The sequence below is a fragment of the Somniosus microcephalus genome, chromosome 13 (genome assembly GCF_052327205.1).
Source record: "Somniosus microcephalus isolate GS21.2 chromosome 13, FLI_Smic_1.0, whole genome shotgun sequence".
Taxonomy (NCBI): domain Eukaryota; kingdom Metazoa; phylum Chordata; class Chondrichthyes; order Squaliformes; family Somniosidae; genus Somniosus; species Somniosus microcephalus.
The window spans coordinates 182,262,647-182,285,244 of NC_140999.1; the positions used below are offsets into that span (position 1 = coordinate 182,262,647).

At 43.3% G+C, this 22,598-nt stretch overlaps 1 protein-coding gene across 3 annotated transcripts in view; it reads left to right on the forward strand.

Annotated features, from left to right (window-relative positions):
- The window catches only part of ncoa6 (nuclear receptor coactivator 6), a 67,489-nt gene that overhangs the window by 23,864 nt on the left and 21,027 nt on the right, over positions 1-22,598 (forward strand). For 2 of the 3 annotated variants that reach the window (XM_086005745.1, XM_086005747.1), the window contains exons 3-9: positions 2,022-2,177; positions 2,527-2,640; positions 3,695-3,838; positions 6,429-7,190; positions 10,770-10,919; positions 12,158-13,271; positions 13,551-13,610. In XM_086005745.1, the coding sequence (XP_085861871.1) occupies positions 2,022-2,177; positions 2,527-2,640; positions 3,695-3,838; positions 6,429-7,190; positions 10,770-10,919; positions 12,158-13,271; positions 13,551-13,610 (2,500 nt within the window). The remainder of the gene's footprint in view (positions 1-2,021; positions 2,178-2,526; positions 2,641-3,694; positions 3,839-6,428; positions 7,191-10,769; positions 10,920-12,157; positions 13,272-13,550; positions 13,611-22,598) is intronic. The other variant, XM_086005746.1, reaches the window with a different exon arrangement.

The window sequence follows — 22,598 nt, forward strand, 5'->3', positions numbered from 1 at the left end:
GTTGAGTCACCTTTTTTGATTTATTTTTATGCCAAACTGGGATAAACAAATTCTGTAGTGATGGTAATGTATAGGTGAGCGGAAAGTAAATGCTGTAATGACTTACGTTCAGATATAGGTATTTCTGGATAGCTATCTTAGCTTCACTCCAACACTAAAGATGCGAAGTGTAAATCGGGTTTCAAGATCCACTCGAACTCTGAAGTGAAGCGGGGTAAGAGTACTTCCTCCAGAGAGCCTCACTCGCTTTGTTTCAGTGTCGGGCCTGCATTTATATTATAATTGGAGCATCTGTGCAAAGTGAAACCAAAGTTGAGTTGTAGTGTGAATGCACGCTCAGCCTACGTTCTTGTAACATTATCTTCTCATATTGTTAGATCTTGTACAACACTGATCAGCCCGTCCTATATTATTTGAAGAGTTGAGCAAATGAACCTCAAGTAACAAACTATTAAAACAGCTTTTATTTTTCTATTGCTGAAACTGTTGCACATGGCCTGAGGGGGAGTTGGGGGGGAATATCTCTTGTGAGCAATGAAGTTCTACGGATACAGTAGTCTATCCTATTACACTTTTTAACAGCAATTCTGAAAACATTTATACAATTATTGTATTACAGGAAACTTTGTGCTATCCGGAGGTGAGCTATCCGGCAATCTGGAGCCACCGGCAAAAATCAGCAGCCGTTTTTTATTCTTTTTGTTTGTTTTTTTTGCTTTGTTTGAACAGTCAAGCTGTGCAAGGTCTGTAGCTATAGCAACAGCTTCAGCTACAGAGCTTGCAGGCCACATCCGAGTGTTTAGAAGCTGTTGCTAAGCAACAGTGTTTGTTGTCAAATACGGAGATAAGAATCTCCGTATCTCGCAACAGTAACTCTGGAGAGTACGGCAGTTTTGAGGCAACGGCAGCAGCTCGGTCCCGTGGGTGCCGGATAGCACAAAGTTTCCTGTATATGTTTTAATGTGTTTTTTTTAAGACCATCTTGTACAGTAATGTATAATTGGATTTTATCCAAACTACAGGAAACTCTTTGGTATCCAGCACCAACGGGACCGGCGTGGTGCCGGTTTATCAAAAAGTCCGGATTACAGAGAGGTATAGTTAAAAGGTATGAGAGCTCCGTACACAGCAACAAATCCAGGCTTCCCTGTTGTTTAGCAACATGTGCAGGAACTCTGGCCACAGACCAAGCGTCCCTGTTGCTTAGCAACAAGTGTAGGAGCCCCAGTTACACAGCCACAGATCCAGGAACGGCCACTAATATGAAGTGAAACTTACCTGAACCTACTCCTGAATTTTGCCGGTTGACAGAGATTTCCGGTTATTTAGGTGCCGGTAAATTGAGAGTTTCCTGTACTGTTAAGAAAACTGAAGTGTCTTCTCTTTCTGCGCCTTCACACTCCCCATCAACGTTCTGAAAATAAATTGGCTGGTGTGGAACCCTGTCTAAATTGTCTTGATTTTAAAAAACAGAAAACACTGATGTTCTTCTTTCCTGGTATGAGTTACTTCATCTGCTGATCAGTCAGCGAATGATGAAGATACCGATTGTAGAAATATTTGACCTAAACTGTCCTGGGTTGAGGAGAAATGTGGCAGTGAGCAGCCTCTTGAAAGCACAGGAAAGTTGAGATTAAAAAAACACTCCGTATCAGGCTGAGCTAGTATGATATTGCAGTTTGCTATCCTTGTATGTTAAAAGACTCTTGTGCGTCTGAGTTGCAGCCTGGAAGTGATTGGCACTTTTCAATCTGACAAGTCCCCATACCAAACAGTTAACCTCTGACCTGAGCCACTTTAATTAACAATGGTTAGACTGTGTGGCTTTAAAGGGACAGAATCCCCCAGTTAGTGGAAGCATAATGCATACACGCATAATGTACCTGTCCTTATAAAGCAGTGCGGCATTGACTTAAACCACATTTTCGAGTGTGTTCTTTTAATATCAAACAGTGCTTTTGGAGGGCAAGTGCCAAAAATCTTTGAAAAGGCTATCAAATATTTGATAACTTCTCCACCAGATTCCAAGAAACTGAAGCTGGAGAAAGTGGAACCATGGAACAGCGTTCGTGTAACGTTTAATATTCCCCGTGAAGCCGCAGAGCGATTACGACTGATGGCTCAGAATAATAACCAGCAGCTGCGTGACTTGGGCATTCTTTCTGTTCAGATTGAAGGTATTTTGTCCATTCTTTACTACCTTTTAATGTATGCAGTATTGGATGGGTGGATATTCTAGCTTGGTTGATTTCAGCAGGATACTACAAATGTGGGCAAAAAGTCATTAAGTATAGCGACTAAAGTACTGCACAAATTCTGATTCTCAATGATATAAAAACAGAAAATGCTGGAAATACTCAGCAGGTCAGGTCATCATCTCAATGATGTTTGATGATCAAAAATGTTTGTTATTGGTATGATGCAAAGTAAAGTGGAGAACGAATTATATAAAAGTTTTAGTGCAATGTACTTCAAAAGTCCAAAAGTATTTTTTTTTTTAAATCTGAAAGTTTCATTTTGTTTCAGGTGAAGGAGTTATTAACTTGGCTTTAGTACAGCATAGAGGCCAAGAGATGCGAGTAAATGGGCCCGTGAATCCAATCCGAATGGAACCAGGATTTTCTTTGCAAGGAGGTCAAGGTAGTTAAAATGTTCTACAGATAAGCATTTTTTGGAGCAAGGGGATACCTTTTGAAAGCAGTGCCAAAGTGGTCCCTTAGAAGTGCAACGCTGCATTCTTTTTATAAAGCCAGGTATGGTTCAGAAAAAAAAAACAGCTGGAAATACTCAGCAGGTCAGGCAGCATCTTGGAGAGGGATACAGAGTTAACGTTTCAGGTTGATTGTCAGAAGAAGTATGATTCAGTATTGGGGGCAAGACCTATTTATGCCTGACTGACAGTATGAAATAAAAGATCACAAGATAATTATGGATGAGAAAGGCCATTTGACCCATCTTCATTTATCCATTCAGCAAGTCCTCCCCATTGAGCATCTAACTGAGTCTAGAATTTTGCTTTCACTATCTGTGAGCATCCATTCCCTGTATTGGTCACTTTTCTCCATTCCTGCACTTGAAGGCACATAAATAACAGGCAAGCGGAGATAGGGTATGAATTTTCTTTTAATTATTAGATCATTACGTGACTTTGAATTAACAGATGTAAACTGTGCACTTGTTATATCTAGACTCAAAAGCATTATAAGGTGTCTCAAGAGACTTGTGGCTGAAATAAGGACTGTAGTTAAAGCAGGACATTGTCAATTGGTTAAAGGAGTATGCTAGATAACAAGAGCGAGAGATGGGGACAGTAATCGGTGGTGGATTTTAAGTGGTCAGCTTTGATCAGAGCACCTCGAAGATCAATCCAGGGGCAACTCTTGACAGTATTTATATGTCTTGACATAAGAATACTGTAAGTGTCTATGTTTAAGGATCACATTGTATGAAGGAAAATGAGTCATTATGAGGAAAGGAAGAAAATTCAAAGGCTTACAAAGACTTTAAAACTAGACACATGATTGTCAGTATTGAGAACTGCAAAGTAATGCGCATTGGTGCTTAAAGTTACAAAATTAAATATGGATCAGGAAAATATTGCTGAAAAAGTCAGTGCCAAATGCAAATACTAATGAGACAATTATAATATGACATTCAACAGGATTATAATTCCATGTTCTATTTTTGGAAATAGGTTTGATTAGAGTTAACAATCCATCTGCTCCCATGCTCCCTTCAAGTAGCAATATGGCAGCTTCCTTGGTTGGTAGTGGAGCAAGTTCAGAGCTACTGCAGAACCGAGTACCACATCCCACTACTCGAGCCACCTCACAGCCTGGTAAGGAGGGGATTTAATGCATTACAAACTTGTTTCTTACAGGAGGCAGCAGTTACAGAGGAAAGAGTTTTCAGTATGATGTGCAGTTCTCGTCTCTTCTAGGCTAGTTCAACCCTGTGGATTTTTTGTTTTGTACACATTTTAACTTCTACATTGGTAAAACAAGGTACCGTAGTACGTCATTTGTCTTTAACTTATGAAAATGTATAAATTATTTTGCCTGAATAGGGTGCACGGAACAGACTTGAGTTTTAGAACATTTCTTAAATTAATTCCTAGTCACTACGGTCTTTGTTTATATATGTATGGAGGTAAATCATCGTGCCTTCCAACTGTTCTGCAAACTCTGAGCTTGTTACTTTCCATTACCAGGCATGCCATTTTGAGCAGAGTACTCTTAAAGCTGCTGTCCTTGTATAATATACAATTTGGGCTCGATTTTCATTGGGCCGTTGAGGCGGGATTGGAGGCGTGTGGGGGGGTTAAAATTGTGAAATCGGGGGGCACAAACTCATCCCGCCTCCATGCCAGTTTCAAAGGAGGCGGATACCCAACCTGTGCTAGGACGCGCCTCCCCGAGGCGGGAAGGGGATTAGTGCCAATTAACTGCTCGTTAACAGGTAGTTAACAGGCAGTTTTTAGCCTAATCCCTATTTTTATCCCTGAAGTGTGGGATTCCCGACGGCTTCAAACCACGCCAAGTTAGCGAGGCGGGCCGTGGGGATTGGAGGGTTCGAGGTGTCCGGTGTTCAGGTGAGTGATGTGTGCATGAGTGCAGAGGTAAGTATGTTTGGTGTGTGTAAAGTGTTTAAATAAGTTTTACTTACCTTTACAGCCTTCCTTCAGGTCTCGGGAGTCCCTCATCTCACCGGCACAGAAAGCAGAATGGCCGCGAGCTGTCAAAAGTTGCAGCATTCAGCTTTCTGTTCTGGAGAGATCTCTAAATCAGCCTGAGAGGAAGGAATTAACTTAGTGTACAGATTGTCAGTGTTTGACAGCTTCAGAGAGCTGTCAAACGCTGATATTTCATCTGTCAAAAGCTCTTGACAGATGAAATGTCAACCTGTGACATCACCTGTTGCTGGGTGGCCCTTAAGTGGCCCGGACGCAACAAGGTCAATCAAGTGAAAATTGCGTGGGCTGGCTATAACTCGATGGAGGCGGGACTACAACCCCGAAAGTTGTAGTCCCGCCTCCTACACGCCTCCAGTATCAAAATCCAGCCCTTTGTGTTGCAAGGGAAGCAGGAAATGTTTCAAAATAGATTATTTATGCCAGCACTACACTTACAGGTTTCCAGTGGAAAGCATGCCCATGTTTATTGAAACTATTCACACTAGCACACTGAGACATGGCATGATAGGATGCAGGTTCATATTTGCATGCCCTACCTTGAGGTCTCGTTTTGTGGTTGTGTGAAGGAGAGGCATTTTCCAGGAAGAGGGATGTGGGATGACTCACTGTTTGCTGCCTCAAATAGCGAATGATATGGAAGGACCTAAGCGACATTCAGTGCAACTTAACATCCTGTCAACTTTTGAACAGCGTATAGGAAGCGTTGAAGCCTGAAAGCTTTAGTACCAGCCAGGAGCTACTGTATTGAAACTTTAAAGGATGGCCGTTTCATTCTGATAGCAAATATTAAAATGCCTGTAACAAATAGAAAACTTTTCATCATCAGCTTGCAATATTGGCATTTCCGAAAATGTTACAAATTTGCAGGTTTTACATGAGATATTCCCTTGGGTTCAGTGCCATCAGTCACTCCCATAAGTGGAATGTCTATCCCCTACGATAAGGAGTGCACCTTTTTCCAATATCTAGTTAAATGATGGAGTGAGCCAGTGATTGTAGCATAGAACCCTTGCGTATGTTGTCTACTGTAATGTCACGTTGCACCACTTGCATTCTTCTGTCTTCATGAAAGACTGATTGCAAAGCACTCCAACTAACTGGTACTGTATTTTCACACCTAACTGGTGTCAGAGAAAAAGAAAGAGAGAGCACGAGAGTCCTCTGACCCTTCTCTTACCTCTTTGTACTTGGGAGTTTGGCCCATCAGGCTGTCAACAACCAAGGGCTCTAAATTGAATTGCTCATCAGAAACAACGTAATTTGTAATCAATTAAGTTGGTTGACAGTCTATCAAGATTGAATGAGGAACCATCTTTGCCGATCGTCCAACTTGTAGCTGACTGACTCCTGGGGTTTTTCATTGTCTCAAAGCTATAGAAACTTGCATAAGTAAATTTGGCTGGCACATCCCTTTTTTGGGTAGCTAAGCACTTCTGATTGCCATGGCCACCAGCCTAGTTTCTTCCTGGAATTCATGGTTAATATTGAGTCAAAAAGTGCTGCATTTCCTTGGGAGCGATAACGCCTTAAAAGCTGAATCTAATCATTACAGCAATGTCCGATTTTAAAATTCAATATGGCAATACAAATAAACCACAAAATGCTACAGATGGCAACCTCATTCTGATAGACAGCATTATTGCCTGTGATAATGACAAATAGAAAACCTTTCATCATTTTACAATATTTGAATTTCCAGCTTTGAAATTAAGTGTTGCATTTTTATTTTTACCAGGTATGGATTCTGTTCTGTCAACTCTAAACATTCAAGCACCAGGTCACCCCTCTGGATCGTTGCCTCCTCAGCCTCACATTGTGCAGACAATGTCAACCAACCGGCAGATAGCCCCAGCCAGTCTGCAACAACCCCAACTGCAGGGAGGGCGTCCTCAATTTAACCCGGCTCAAATTTCCATAGCCGCCACCTGGAATCAAGTCCCAACAGCAGTAATCCAACCGCCCTCAACCCAGGGGGCCTTAGGAACTTTGGCAAATCAGATGTGGAAGAAGGCTCCTATGCCTGGACAAATGCAGCCTCAGCAGCTTCCGACCAGACCGTCCCTGGCGACTGTGCAGACCCCCACTCATCCTCCCCCTCCGTACCCATTTGGAAGTCAGCAAACATCACAAGGCCATCAAGCATTTTCTCAGCCTTGCAGCTCACCACAGTTTGCGTCGCCAACCCCTAAGAGCCATCAGGGAGGACCTTCTCGAGTTCCCACCCCCTTGCAACAGCCTCACCTAACCAACAAGTCTCCAGTTTCGTCTCCTTCTTCTTTCCAACAAAGCTCCCCTTCATCCTCGCCAACGGTGAACCAGCCACAGCAGCATATAGGACCCAGAACGCCCCAGAGCAGCTCTCTCCCTCAGACGTTTCAGCCAGCAGTGTGCCAGAGTTCTCCAAGTCGAGGTCCAAGTGTTCAGCAAGGAATCTTGCCTGCTGGCTTTATGATGCAAGCAAACCAGGTGGCACAGAGTTCCCATTCTGTTATAGGAAGTAAGTATTGCAACATTAAAAGATTAAGATTGTTAGTAAGGAAATATAATGCTTTTTTATTTTTACTGTGTACGGTAGCATAGTGGTTATGTTACGGGACTAGTAATCCAGAGGCCTGGACTAATATTCTAGAGATGCGAGTTCAAATCCCACCATGGCAGCTGGGGAATTTAAATTTAGTTAATTAAATAAACCTGGATAAAAAGCTAGTGGTGACCATGAAACTACCGGATTGTCTTAAAAACCCAACTGGCTCACTAATTGCCTACTCCTGCTCCTATTTCTTATGTTCTTAATGTCCCTTAGGGAAGGAAATCTACCATCCTTAACTGGTCTGGCCTATATGTGACTCCAGACTCCTAATTGCCCTCTGAAGTGGCCTTGTAAGCCACTTGCAAGTATCAAGAACCACTACAAAAAACTATCATGCACACGGACTGCTGCTGGCTCACCACCACCTTCTCGAGGGTAATTAGCGATGGGAAATAAATGCCAGCCTTGCCAATGATGCCCACATCCTGAGAATGAATTAAAAAAAAAAAGACAAATCCTTATGGTAGATAAAAATCTGAGGAAGAAGTGTAGTATCAGTAGTAGGGAAAATGCTCAAATCTATTATGAAGGACGTGGGAAGAGGGCACCTAGAAAATCATTGGGCAGAGTCAACACAGGTTTATGAAAGCGAAATTGTCTTTGACAAATTTGTTAGATTTTTTTAAGGTTGTAGCGAGCGGGGGAACCAGTGGATGTGGTGTATTTGGATTTTCAAAAAGCATTTGATAAGATGCCACACAAGAGGTTACTACACAAAATTAGGGCTCATGGGATTGGGGGTAATATATTAGCATGGACAGAGGATTGGTTAGCCGACAGAAAACAGAGAGTAGGAATAAACTGATCACTTTCGGGTTGGTGAGCTGTAACTAGTGGGGTGCCGCAAGGATCAGTGCTGGGGCCTCCACTAATGAGGAGACCGAGTGTAACGTATCCAGGTTTGCTGACGATACAAAGCTAGGTGGGAAAGTAAGCTGTGAGGAGGGTGCAAAGCGGTTGCAAAGGGATATAGACAGGCTAAGTGAGTGGACAAAAACCTGGCAGTATAATGTGGAAAAATGTGAAGTTACCCACTTTGGTAGGAAAAATAGAAAAGCAGAATATTTTTTTTTTTAAAAAGGCGAGAGACTGGGAAATTTTGGTCGTCCGAGGGACCTGGGTGTCCTTGTACACGAATCACAGAAAGTTAACATGCAGGTACAACAAGCAATTAGGAAAGCAAATGGTATGTTAGCCTTTATTAAAATGGATTGGAGTATAAGAGGTCTTGCTGCAATTATATAGGGCCTTAGTGAGACCACACCTGGAGAACTGTGTACAGTTTTGGGCTGCTTACCTAAGGAAGGATATACTTGCCATAGAGGGAGTGCAACGAAGGTTCACCAGACTGATTCCTGGGATGAGAGGATTGTCCTATGAGGAGAGCTTGAGTAGACTAGGCCTATATTTAGAAGAATGAGAGGTGATCTCATTGAATAATATAAAATTCTTAAGGGGCTTGACGGGGTAGATGCTGGGAGGATGTTTCCCCTGGCTGGGGAGTCTAGAACTAGGGGTCACAGTCTCAGAATAAGGGGTCAACCATTTAGGACTGAGATGAAGAGAAATTTCTTCACTCAAAGGGTTTTGAATCTTTGGAATTCTCTACCCCAGAGGATGCTCAATTGTTGAGTATATTCAAGCCAGAGATTGATAGATTTTTGAATACTAAGGGACTCTTTTTTTAATTAGTTCCTGGGATGTGGGCGTCGCTGGCAAGGCCAGCATTTATTGCCCATCCCTAGTTGCCCTTGAGAAGGTGGTGGTGAGCCGCCTTGAACTGCTGCAGTCCGTGTGGTGAAGGTTCTCCCACAGTGCTGTTAGGGAGGGAGTTCCAGGATTTTGACCCAGCGACAATGAAGGATCGGCGATATACTTCCAAGTCCGAATAGTGTGTGACTTGGAGGGGAACTTGGAGGTGGTGGTGTTCCCACGCGCCTGCTGTCCTTGTCCTTCTAGGTGGAAGAGGTCGCGGGTTTGGGAGGTGCTGCCGAAGAAGCCTTGGCGAGTTGCTGCAGTGCATTTGGTAGATTGTACACACTGCAGCCACGGTACGCCAGTGGTGGAGGGAGTGAATGTTTAAGGTGGTCGATGGGGTGCCAATCAAGCGGGCTGTTTTGCCCTGGATGGTGTCGAGCTTCTTGTGTTGTTGGAGCTGCACTCATCCAGGCAAGTGGAGAATATTCCATCACACTCCTGACTTGTGCCTTGTAGAGGGTGGAAAGGCTTTGTGGGGTCAGGAGGTGAGACACTCGCTGCAGAATACCCAGCCTCTGACCTCTTGTTGCCACAGTATTTATGTGGCTGGTCCAGTTAAGTTTCTGGCCAACGGTGACCCCCAGGACATTGATGGTGGGGGACTTGGCGATGGTAATGCCGTTGAATGTCGAGGGGCGGTGGTTAGACGCTCGCTTGTTGGAGATAGTCATTGCGTGGCGCGAATGTTACCTGCTACTTATCAGCCCAAGCCTGAATGTCGTCCAGGTCTTGCTGCATGCGGGCATGGACTGCTTCATTATCTGTGGAGTTGTGAATGGCACTGAACACTGTGCAATCATCAGCGAACATCCACACTTCTGACCTTATGATGGAGGGATGGTCATTGATGAAGCAGCTGAAGATAGTTGGGCCTAGGACACTGCCCTGAGGAACTCCTGCAGCGATGTCCTGGGGCTGTGATGATTGACCTCCAACCACCACAACCATCTTCCTTTGTGCTAGGTATGACTCCAGCCAGTGGAGAATTTCCCCCCCCCCCCGATTCCCATTGACTTCAGTTTTACTAGGGCTCCTTGATGCCACTCTCATCAAGGAGAGTGGTAGTCAAGTCCAGGGCAGTCACTCACCTCTGGAATTCAGCTCTTTTGTCCATGTTTGGACCAAGGCTGTAATGAGGACTGGAGCCAAGTGGTCCTGGAGGAACCCAAACTGGGCATCAGTGAGCAGATTATTGGTGACTAAGTACCGCTTGATAGCACTGTCGACGACACCTTCCATCACTTTGCTGTTGATTGCGAGTAGACTGATGGGGCGGTAATTGGGGATGTGGGGATAGTGCGGGAAGGTGGAGTTGAGGTAGAAGCTCAGCCACGATCTTATTGAATGACAGAGCAGGCTTGAAGAGCCGAATGGCCTACTCCTGCTCCTATTTCTTATGTTTGTGTAGAAGATCCCACGGCACTATATGAAGAAGAGCAGGGAGTTCTTCCTGGTGTTTCGGCAACATCAATAAAATAGACAATCTGGTCAATTGCTCTCTGTGGGATCTTGCCGTGTGCAAATTGTCTATCGAGTTTCTGACATAACAGTGATTAAACTTCAAAAGTACTTCATTGGCTGTAAAACGCTTTGGGACATCCCAAGGTCGTGAAATGCTCTATATAAATCCAAGTTTCTTTTCTTTACTTCCAGAACTGTTTTCAGAATTGGAATTGAATTAGCAATTATACTGAAATGAAAACTCATGACTATCACTCTTTCTCTTAGGCATGCCAAAGCGTCTCCCACCAACTTTCCCTCCAGGTCCGCCTAATCAGAACTTCACTCAAGCACAGATAAACCAAGCTGTTGCATCTGCCACCTCGATGAATAGTGGAATTCTACAGGCGCAGCCCAACCAGAATGTGCAACATACAGGTTGGTTTTTCTCCCTAAAAAATGGTGGGGTAGAGGAGCAAAGGGATCTCGGAGTACAAATACACAAATCACTAAAAGTTGCAACACAGGTTAGCAGGGCCATAAAAAAAGCAAACCAAGCACTAGGGTTTATTTCTGGAGGGATAGAATTGAAAAGTAGGGAAGTTACGTTAAACCTGTATCGAACCCTAGTTAGACCACACTTAGAGTACTGCGAACAGTTCTGGTCGCTATATTATAAAAAGGATATAGAGGCACTGGAGAGGGTGCAGAGAAGATTTACAAGGATGATACCAAAAGTGTGAGGGTATACATATTCGGAAAGGATGAACAGGCTGGGTTTCGTTTCTCTTGAAAAAAGAAGGCTGAGGGGTGACCTAATAGAGGTCTTTAAAATTATGAAAAATGTTGATAGAGTGGATACAGAGAGAATGTTTCCACTTGTGGGGAAGAGCATAACTGGAGGCCATCAATATAAAATAGTCACCAATAGGGAATTCAGAAGAAACTTCTTTACCCAGAGAGTGGTGAGAATGTGGAACTCGCTACCACAGGGAGTGGTTGAAGCGAATAGTATAGATGCATTTAAGGGGAGGCTGGACAAACATATGAGGGGAAAGAGAATAGAGGGTTATGCTGATAGATTTAGATGAGGAAAGATGGGAGAAGGCTCTTGTGGAGCATAAATGCCGGCATGGACTGGTTGAGCCGAATGGCCTGTTTCTGTGCCGTATATCCGATGTAAAATCAAGTTAGATTCATGTTTGAGCATCGTTCAGGTAGAGAATTGGGGGTGGGTGGGAGATAAATGATTAATCCCACTTTATTTTTTTAAAAAATAGCGGGTGTAGGATTGTACTTATGATCAATGTTCCCGTCAAGCTGCGCAGCTGCACAACAGTCTGGAGGTCCTGCACAGGCTGCTCACCGGTTTTTCAATGGGAAAACCGTGCATGTGTGGAAATTTGAATGGGCCGTGCTGCCTGTTAAAGGGGCCACGCAGCCAAAAAATTAATTCAAGGGAACTTATGATCCACATTGTTGAAATGCTGGTTTCACCTGCACTGCCGCAGGGGTGAGCCACTTGTTAACTATTAATCAGCTGCTGTTATGAACAGAATTTGATTTTTTGCAAATGTACTGAAAGCTGTCTAAATGGGGAGGGTTTCCTCATTAAATGAATAAAGGCAGGATTGGTTTGGAAAGAAGTTCACAGTATTTTGCCTTTTTGTTTCTAGGTGGTCCAAGTAACGCTGCTTCCCAAAATCCGATGAATGTACAGTCTCACGGGCCACCGAGTGTGATGCAAGCAAATCTCCTTGGACTTCACGGAAACATGAATAATCCGCAATCTGTCAGTACTCCTCAAGTGAATATGGGTAGCATACAAGGGCAGCAGGGCCCTCCGTCGCAGTTTATTGGCATGCATCAGCAGATCGCACCTTCGCAGGGCCAGATGATGAACATTCAATCTCAAGGTCTACATCCGTCAAACCAGATGATTATTTCTCGTCCCCAGCTCATCCAAAACCAAATGATGATGGCGGCGGTGTCCCAAAGCCATAATATCGTTCCATCTGGACAGAGGATGACTCCACCCAAACAATTGCATTCACAACAGGGCCAGCAAATAATGACTACTCATGGCCAATTAATAGGACCTCAGGGTCAAGTCATATTACAGCAAAGCCAGATGATGGGGCTTCCTGAGCAGATTGTTGTCAGTCAGGTGCAGGGGAACAAACAAGGGTTCAATAATCAGAACCAGCAAAATGTAATAGTGGGGCCAGGTCAGATGATGAGGGGACCTGCCACAAACTCGCAAGGTAATATGGTTCAATTTTCCACACAGATGATCCAGCAGAATCCTCTGAATGGGAATTCTTCTCAAGGGATTGGAATGCAGGGACAAGTGCTTCGACCTTCAGTACCTCATATAACACAGCAGCATGGTGACCATACAACATCAGCCAATGATGCCAATCTAACCCAGATGCTGCCTGACCTACAAATGCAGCAAAGCGCAGTTGCGTCTCACATGCAGGCTGGTAACTCTGCTGGGCCCCATTTTTCCGGGCACGGTATGCCCTTCAGTGCTCCTTATAGCGCCACTGCAAGTGGGAGTCAGATGTCATTGGCCACTGCCTCTGGTTTTCCGAACAATAAAGACGTCACTTTGACCAGTCCATTGCTCGTCAACTTGCTGCAGAGCGATATCACCTCTGCGCAGTTCGCCATGACCAACAAGCAGAACAACCAGAACGCCAGCAAACCCAAGAAGAAAAAACCCTCGCGCTCGCAGAAGAAAAAGAACAGCGGAGCTCAGCAGCCAGAAGAGCAAACGCAGCATGTGTAAGTTTAAAACAAAAACAAATTGCATTCTTCCCTGGAGCACCCTTGACAGTCTTGTGGAAGCTTTGCGTACCTGTGGTAGATGTTTTGGCTGGTGATATTGCAAGTTGCTTGGAATCCAAGGGACACCCTTTACTGGTGAAGTGTTTGAAATACACACCCTCTTCTTGTTGCATTTTAACTCGGTCGTGTTAGTAATGGTTTTCTTTATTTTCCTTTTCCTGTCAATTTTCTCCCCTGCCTTCCCCCCACCCTCCAAAAACATTGCCCCTTTTGCAGGGATATAGCTCCACAGGTGCCAAGAGTCTTCTGGCCATTCCTCATGCGCGAGCCAAGACAGTGAGTATCGACGAGCTATTCTACAGCGGGGGCGGGGGGAGACATGGAAACCAAGCCCAATCCTGTCCTTGCCCAATGTCCATGTGCATTTCAGCAAGGGTTACAAGATAGCCATCAACCGCAGAAAGGCTGCCCTACTCGCTCCAGCTAAACTGGGTACAGAGGTCAATTGCAGCTTCTTGTTGCTTCCTTCCGTTCATTTGGCTGAGGTCAGCTAACATAGCACAGATAAGAGATCAAACCTAGGACCTTCCAGATGTCCAAGGTCCAGGTAGTCACTGGCTTAACTAGCTGACTCATTAGGGAAAGTACTCTTTTTTTCTCTTTTTAAGCAAACTGGATTATGATTTGGCCCACTCCTCATTTCCCCCCTCCCACCACCCTAGGGCAGGATCCTAACCATTTGGTTCTGGTGAGAACACTGCGATGAAAATTAAAATACTTGGTGTCAAAGTACAGATGAAGTTGAGCTTAACTATCTCATTCACCTACCTTTAGCACCCAACGTTAGACTGAGTAAAATCGTCTCAATAATGTTCCTCAGCTGCAACCTCAAGAAAATCCTTTGCTACATCAGTGTGATATTTTCATTTTCTACCCAACTATCCTGATGACTTTACTATACGGACTTTACGGAAACATGGCTCCAGGGGGACCAAGGCTGGGAACTCAACATCCAGGGGTATTCAATATTCAGGAAAGATAGGCGAAAAGGAGGTGGGGTAGCATTGCTGGTTAAAGAGGGGATTAACACAATTGTAAGGAAAGATATTCGCTCTGATGATGTGGAATCTGTATGGGTAGAACTGAGAAATACCAAAGGACAGAAAACATTAGTGGGAGTGGTGTATAGACCCCCAAACAGTAATGCAGAGGTTGGGGATGGCATTAAAAGGGAAATTAGAGAAGCGTGCAATAAGGGCACAGCAGTCATCATGGGTGACTTTAATCTACATATAGATTAGGCTAACCAAATTAGTAACAATACTGTGGAGGAGGAATTCCTGGAGTGTATACGGGATGGTTTCCTGGACCAATATGTCGAGGAACCAACTAGGGATCAGGCCATCTTAGACTGGGTATTATGCAATGAGAAAGGATTAATTAGCAATCTTGTTGTGCGAGGCCCCTTGGGTCAGAACGATCATAATATGATAGAATTCTTCATTAAGATGGAGAGTGAAGTAGTTGACTCAGAGACCAAGGTCCTGAATTTAAATAAAGGGAACTATGATGGTATGAGACGCGAGTTGGGTAGGATTGATTGGGTATTGTCACTCAAAGGGTTGACGGTGGATAGGCAATGGCAAACATTCAAAGATCGCATGGATGAACTACAGAATTTGTTTATCCCAGTTTGGCATAAAAATAAATCAAAAAAGGTGACTCAACTGTGGCTAACAAGGGAAATTAGGGATAACATAAGATCCAAAGAGAGGACATATAAATTGGCCAAAAAAAGCAGCAAACCTGAGGATTGGGAGCAGTTTAGGATTCAGCAAAGGAGGACAAAGGGATTAATTAAGAGGGGGAAAATAGATTATGAAAGTAAGCTTGCAGGGAACATAAAAACTGACTGTAAAAGCTTTTATAGATATGTAAAGAGAAAAAGATTGGTGAAGTCAAGCGTAGGTCCCTTGCAGTCAGAATCAGGGGAATTTATAATGGGGAACAAAGAAATGGAAGACCAATTAAATACATATTTTGGTTCTGTCTTCACAAAGAAGGACACAAATAACCTCCCAGAGATGTCGAGGAACATAGGGACTAATGAGAGGGAGGAACTGAAAGAAATCAGTATCTGTAGGGAAATGGCGTTGGGGAAGTTGACGGGATTGAAGGCCGATAAATCCCCAGGGCCTGATAATCTACATCCTAGGGTACTTAAGGAAGTGGCCCTGGAGATAGTAGATGCATTGCTGGTCATCTTCCAGAACTCGATAGACTCTGGAACAGTACCCATGGATTGGAGGGTAGCTAATGTTACCCCACTATTCAAAAAAGGTGGTAGAGAAAAAGCGGGGAATTACAGACCGGTAAGCCTGACATCGGTAGTGGGGAAAATGCTAGAGTCCATTTATAAAAGATGTAATAGCAGAGCACTTGGAAAGCAGTGACAGGATCGGACAAAGTCAGCATGGATTTACAAAAGGTAAATCGTGCTTGACTAATCTATTGGAATTTTTTGAGGATGTAACTGGTAAAATAGATAAGGGAGAACCAGTGGATGTGGTGTATTTGGACTTTCAGAAGGCTTTCGATAAGGTCCCGCATAAGAGATTAGCTTGCAAAATTAAGGCACATGGGATTGGGGGCAAGATATTAAACATAGAAACATAGAAGATAGGAGCAGGAGTAGGCCATTCGGCCCTTCGAGCCTGCTCCGCCATTCAATGAGATCATGGCTGATCATCCAAACCCTAGCACCCGGTCCCTACACCGACAGCCATCCCACCCAAGCCCTATCCCCGTAACCCCACGTATTTAATCCCCCCTAACACTAAGGGTCAATTTTAATCATGGCCAATCAACCTAACCCGCACATCTTTGGACTTGGATAGAGAACTGGTTGGCAGATAGAAAGCAAAGAGTTGGAATAAACGGGTCGTTTTCCCAGTGGCAGGCAGTGACTAGTGGGGTACCGCAAGGATCGGTCCTAGGACCCCAGCTGTTCACTAATGATCTGGACGAGGGAATTGGATGCAGTATCTCCAAATTTGCAGACGACACAAAGCTGGGTGGGAGGGTATGCTGTGAGGAGGATGTCGTGAAACTCCAGTGCGATTTGGACAGGTTGGGTGATTGGGCAGAAACATGGCAAATGCACTATAATAATGTGGATAAATGTGAGGTTATCCTCTTTGGTGGCAAAAACAGGAAGGCAGATTATTACTTGAATGGCAATAGATTGGGAGAAGGGGAAGTGCAAAGAGACCTGGGTGTTCTTGTGCACCAGTCGCTGAAGGTAAGCATGCAGGTGCAGCAGGCGATTAAGAAGGCAAATGGTATGTTGGCCTTCGTAGCAAGAGGGTTCGAGTACAGGAACAAGGATGTCTTGCTGCAGTTGTACAGGGCCTTGGTGAGACCGCACCTTGAGTATTGTGTGCAGTTTTGGTCGCCTTATCTGAGGAAGGATGTTCTTGCCATGGAAGGAGCGCAGCGAAGATTCACCAGGCTGATACCTGGGATGGCAGGAATGACGTATGAGGAGAGATTGTGTCGATTGGGCTTGTACTCACTGGAGTTTAGAAGATTGAGAGGGGATCTCATCGAAACCTATAAAATTCTGTCAGGCCTGGACAGACTAGATGCAGGAAGGATGTTTCTGATGGCCGGGGAGTCCAGAACCAGGGGTCATAGTCTAAGGATAAGGGGTAAGCCATTTAGGACTGAGATGAGGAGGAATTTCTTCACCCAGAGAGTGGTGAACCTGTGGAATTCTCTACCACAGAAGGCAGTAGAGGCCAATTCATTAAATATATTCAAGAAGGAGTTAGATATATTTCTTAAGGCTAAAGGATCAAGGGCTATGGGGCGAAAGCAGGGACAGGGTACTGAATTTGGATGATCAGCCAGGATCTCATTAAATGGCGGAACAGGCTCGAGGGGCCGAATGGCCTACTCCTGCTCCTATCTTCTATGTTTCTATGAGAAGATGTTATTAAAGTGCAGATTTATTTCAAATTATAGGTAATTTTTTTTTGCTATGAGCCGGACTGATATTTAGCCCACCCTTTTCACTTTGTACCCCGGTGGCTGTGACACAGGGACAACGCTCTGGAGTAGATGGAATTTGTCAGAAGCAATGGAACCAATGTCCAAAGAACAGGTGGTGCTACTCAATCCCCCATTTCACACAATTGAGCTTTTCTTGCCTTGTCTAGGATTATTGATTTGTAAAATTTTGACAGGAAGAATTAAATCCATTGCAAGAAAGTGCCCACTTTTTGTGGGTTCCCTGTTTTGAAGAATAAACTTCCGTTTCACATCCTCAGGATGTCCCAAAACGCTTCACAGTCAGTGAAGTAGTTTTGAAGTGTAGTCACTGTGGCAGCCAATTTGTGCACAGCAAGGTTCCAAAAACAACAGTGAGATAAATGATCAGACAATCTGTTTTAATGGTGTTGATTGAAGGGTGAATGTTGGCCAGGACACACTCTACTCCCCTTCAAAAAGTACCATGGGAATTTTTACATCCACCTGAGAGTATAAACGTCATATCCGTAAGTTGGCACGTCTAATCGTGCAGTACTCTTTTTCATTGCACTGAAATGTCAGCCTAGATTATTTGCTCAAATCTCTGGAGTAGAGCTGGAATCCACAACCTTGTGACTTGGATGAGAGTGCTACCACTGAGCCAAGTCTGACACCTACATATATATTTTTGTTTCTTTGAATCTGTTTCTGCGTCTCAAGATGGTAAGTGACTTGCAATGAGGTTGTTGACATCCCTGTGGAGCCAACTGTGTTAATGAAACGACAATGATTGTTCACCAGTTTTCCCTTCATTTTTTGAGGGGAAACTGCTCTCTGCTTCCTGCTCACTAAGCTTGTTTAGCTTATCGATACCAATATTCTAAGGGAAAAGTCACAAGCCATTCTGTTTTAATGTACAGGAAACTTTGTTATATCCGGCACCGACAGGACCGAGCTGTTGCCGATCTATCAAAACTGCCAGACGTACAAAGTTAATGTTGAAGCATACGGAGATTTTCATCTCCGTATCTAACAACAAACACTGTTGCTTAGCAACAGCTTGTAAACAGTCGGCCCGTACCTTGGCAGCGTCTCTGTAGCTTAGCAACAGCTTCAGAGAGACTTTCCAAAGCCTGACTGTTGGGGGCAAAAAAAGCCACGAGAAGAAAAACAACCTAACAGAACGGCTCCTGATTTCTGCCGGTAGATCGAGGTTTCCGGACATACAACCTCCGGATAAACCAAAGTCTCCTGTACAATACACTTGTGTGATACTTTTAATTTACCACCTTGTATATTGCTCCTACCTTTAATGACATACTTGCAACTGTCAGTGCTGGTGGGGTTTTTTTTTTTTACAGTTCAAGATATTTCCTCCTTTAAGACGCTCTTTAAAACCTACCTCTTTGACCAAGCTTTTGGTCATTGCCCTAATATCTCCTTGTGTGGCTCGGTATCAAAGTTTGTTTTATAACACTCCTGTGACGTGCCTTGGGACCTTCAACTACGTTAAAAGCGCTTTATAAATACAAGTTGTTGTTATCTCTAGATGTTTGCAAGGACAAAATCTAGAATTGTATTGCTGGATTATTTTTTTGGTGTTCAAGTGTTTAATTTCACATTCTTGCTCAACGTTACACTTTACTACCTGCTCGTAATAGCACTGCCATCTTCAGGCTCGTTGTGTCTTTCTGATGCTTTCAATAATTTTCCCTATTTCGGTCTTCTATACTTCTGATCCCTTTTTAATCATTCTCCATCCTAATTGGTATTTTTCTACGTTGAAAGGATGTTGTGCGTTCCCACGTTATATGGATGGTCTCTATTTGGGGACATTTGTCAGTGTTCAGATTTCAAAGTCAGTGCAGCCATCGCCATCCAAACATCCTGCACTCTGCAGCTCCGCGTTTAATGTTATGTCTCTCCCACACGTGGCTCATATTTCTGTGAAGCAGCCTTGGAAAATGGCAGCTTAGTAGCCTGTACATTAGCAGGGTTTACTCAGGTGATTGAGGAATTTCCATTGATTATGGAAATTGAGCAGATATCAGGGCACCAGGCTAGTGAATAATTCATCATTTCAAAGGGAGCACTTGACTTGGAAAACAGGAGTCAGAACATATTTGACCAACTGTATTCCTTGCTAAGCTTTTTTGTAGATTACACAGTGATGAAATGACTTGTTAAGTTTTAAGATGGCCATACTCCCAAAAGGTTAAAAATAATTGTGGTGTGGAGATGCCGGTGTTGGACTGGGGTGGACAAATGTAAGAAGTCACACAACACCAGGTTATAGTCCCAACAGTTTTATTTGAAACCACAAGCTTTTGGAGCGCTGCTCCTTCGTCAGGTGAAGTGGAGAGATGCATAAAGACACAGCTTATATAGTCAGAGAATAATGCCAGATGATTACAGGTAATCTTTCTAACTGCCATTTATCACACCTCGGCAGAGAGATAATCACAGCAATCAAAGGTGTGAATGGTGTCCAAACAGGTCAGTCAGGAAAACATTACATCAAAGAACAATGAGGTGGGGTCACAAGGGGTGAAATGTTGCAGATGCTGGGGTCTGTATGAAAAACAAAAAACTTTGCTGGAAATCACAGCAGGTCCGGCCGCATCTGTGTAGAGATCTTGTGATTTCAAATAAAACTGTTGGACTATAACCTGGTGTTGTGTGACTTCTTACATTTAAAAATAATTGACACTTTTAATGTAAGGACTCTAATCGGGATGAAGCTTAGTTAGTATATTTAGGGTATCTTTTCAATTTGATACAAGTACCTTTTGTATAACATGAGCTGTGTATGAGATTAAGATTTCACAAAAGACTCATTTTTAAAAATCACGTTAGAATTCTTTGATTTCTTGTATTAAGACGAGAATACAAGACGTGAAAACTTTGTTGCAATTTGTTTAAGAGGAGCTTTACTTAAAGTGGCAGGTGCCATGGAAATGCTGAACATGAAAAATATTGTTCAAATTGGTCTGCTGGTGACAACACAATACTCCTGCAAAATGTATGTTTTACACAAATAATTTCATTTCTGTACATTTGTGAGTGTGCAGTCTGAGTGTGTTCAATTATCATTTCATTGCCACTCTTTCATCCTTTAAAACATTTTTTTTGCATCTTTACTGTTTTGTGTTTACTGTTTGTTTCTAAAATGACCGTTGCATATATTTGTTCCTTCATTAAAACATCCACGTTAACATGGTATGCCAACATACTGAATAAAGAAAAAGACTTATTTAGATCGAGACCAGTCGCGCCCTTCAAAAACACCCCAAATTACTTTTACATGCAGTGGAATACTTTGACGTGTAGTAACTGCAATGTAGGCAAATGTTCCAGTCATTTTGCCGCAAGTTCCCACAATAAAGAGATGAATAACCAGGTAATCAGTTATTAGTGGTGTTGGTTGAAAGTATTTGAGGCATCAGGAAAAACTCCTTGCCCCTCTTTAAATAATAGCATAGGCTAATCCAAAGAATTACATCATTTGGATGGGGTTGCCAACTCTGGTTTGATGTATTCCTGGAGTTTGTTCATGTGACATTTGATCACACGGCATTAAATCACATGACACTGCTCATGTGATGCTTGATCACGTGACATTTGCCCACTCTTTGCAAATGTTAATGCATTTACCTTAGTTGAGGCACCAAGCCCCGAATCAAATATTTGACTTTTTTGTTTTATAGTGAGATGAATAACACTTTATCAATCAAAGAAAGAACACAAAAGAATATGAAGATTTAAGGATAAGTAATGTTTAAATTAAGAAATAGTTCTGTGATGTTTCTACAGTATTGACCGCAATGAGAAACACCAAGTAAATACCACTGATTCAACAACAACATCATCGATATAAGGAACTTCTAACTAAAGCTTTCATACAATTTTATGACTTTTTACAATACACAGCAAATTATAAAAATAATAAATAAAACCAAAAGAAAACCTGATTCAGTTCACTGACTCCCACACTCCACCGCTGAAACCCAGCTTCAGGGAGATGAGGCTCAGCCCTTGGAGAAGCACCAAAGCTGCCTGACTCCCATAATAAAACACATTATGCAACAGCACACATCACAGCCTGACATGAACTCTTTCTTCCCTCCTCCCAGTTTTTTTTTTACTCTCCCTCCCCCAGTTTGTGTTGCTTGCTCTCTCTTTCTTCCCCCCCCCCCCCCCCAAGCTTGTGTTGCTTGCTCTCTCATTTTTCATTGGCCCCGATGCAGTCATCCTCACCACCTGCAATGAAGCGGTGCGCTCCAAGTGACTGAGGGAGGGAGAACCAGCAGGGCTCGGGCATCGCGGTTTGGTTGCAAACCACGACAGCCGGGGAGCCACGCATACATGGACTGTTTCTTCCGAGTTGCCAGCGGCAGCGCTCGGGAGATCAACCACACAATACGGTAGACTCCTGCCCAAAGCAGGAAGGTTGGGAGCCCTATGTTTGGACCATGCAGCATATGTCCTCTGCTGCCCTGTAGTGTTGGCCTAGATTGCATGTTCAGACCCTGGATTGGGGCTGGTTTACAACTGCTTCAGCTTAGCTTCTGACTCCTGATGAGTTATGCTGCTGACTGAACCAAGCCTGCACCGTTAGACTCCAAAATGCATCACACACAGTATGAAAAATCTAACTTTTCTGGGTGGGGGAATACTCCTAAGCACCCAAAAAATGGTTTAAGGCTTCTTTGGCAGCATAATTACTTGTTTTTGCATGTCGCCCATGCTTGTGGTTATCAGCCTCTGCTAGTTTTTTTTAAGTTGTTACATATGCAATATAATTGCTTCACTACAGCACAAGTGTTTCAAGATTATGATCAGACCCTTTGTGTGTGTGTGTGTGTTACATTATTTTTTCCCGTACCGGTGCTTGCTGTGTATGATAATGCACTGATAAAACTGATATATTTTACTCATTTGAAAAAAAAAATGGCACACCTGCCTGATAATTAATGTCCACACTTTCAATGCAAGATCAGCTTCGGTCCCTCAGCAATGCCTTGGAAAAAACAAGTATCTTTCTAAGCAGAGTAAACACATCATTTGGAAGAACAGATTTGAACAAAACAATTGAAGTAAAGTAGAATAGTATTTTCAGTATTCCAGGTCTCTCGAATCTGTTCCCTTCCTTGAGTTTCAAATAACTGGTTCATTTCTACAATTTAGGCAATCCATTTCTTTGTTGGAGACGGTGATTAATTTTCGATTTCCTTTTGCAGACTGTTTTTCTTTTTTCCTCCACCTCCAGTTCACTATTCTATTTTAAGCCTC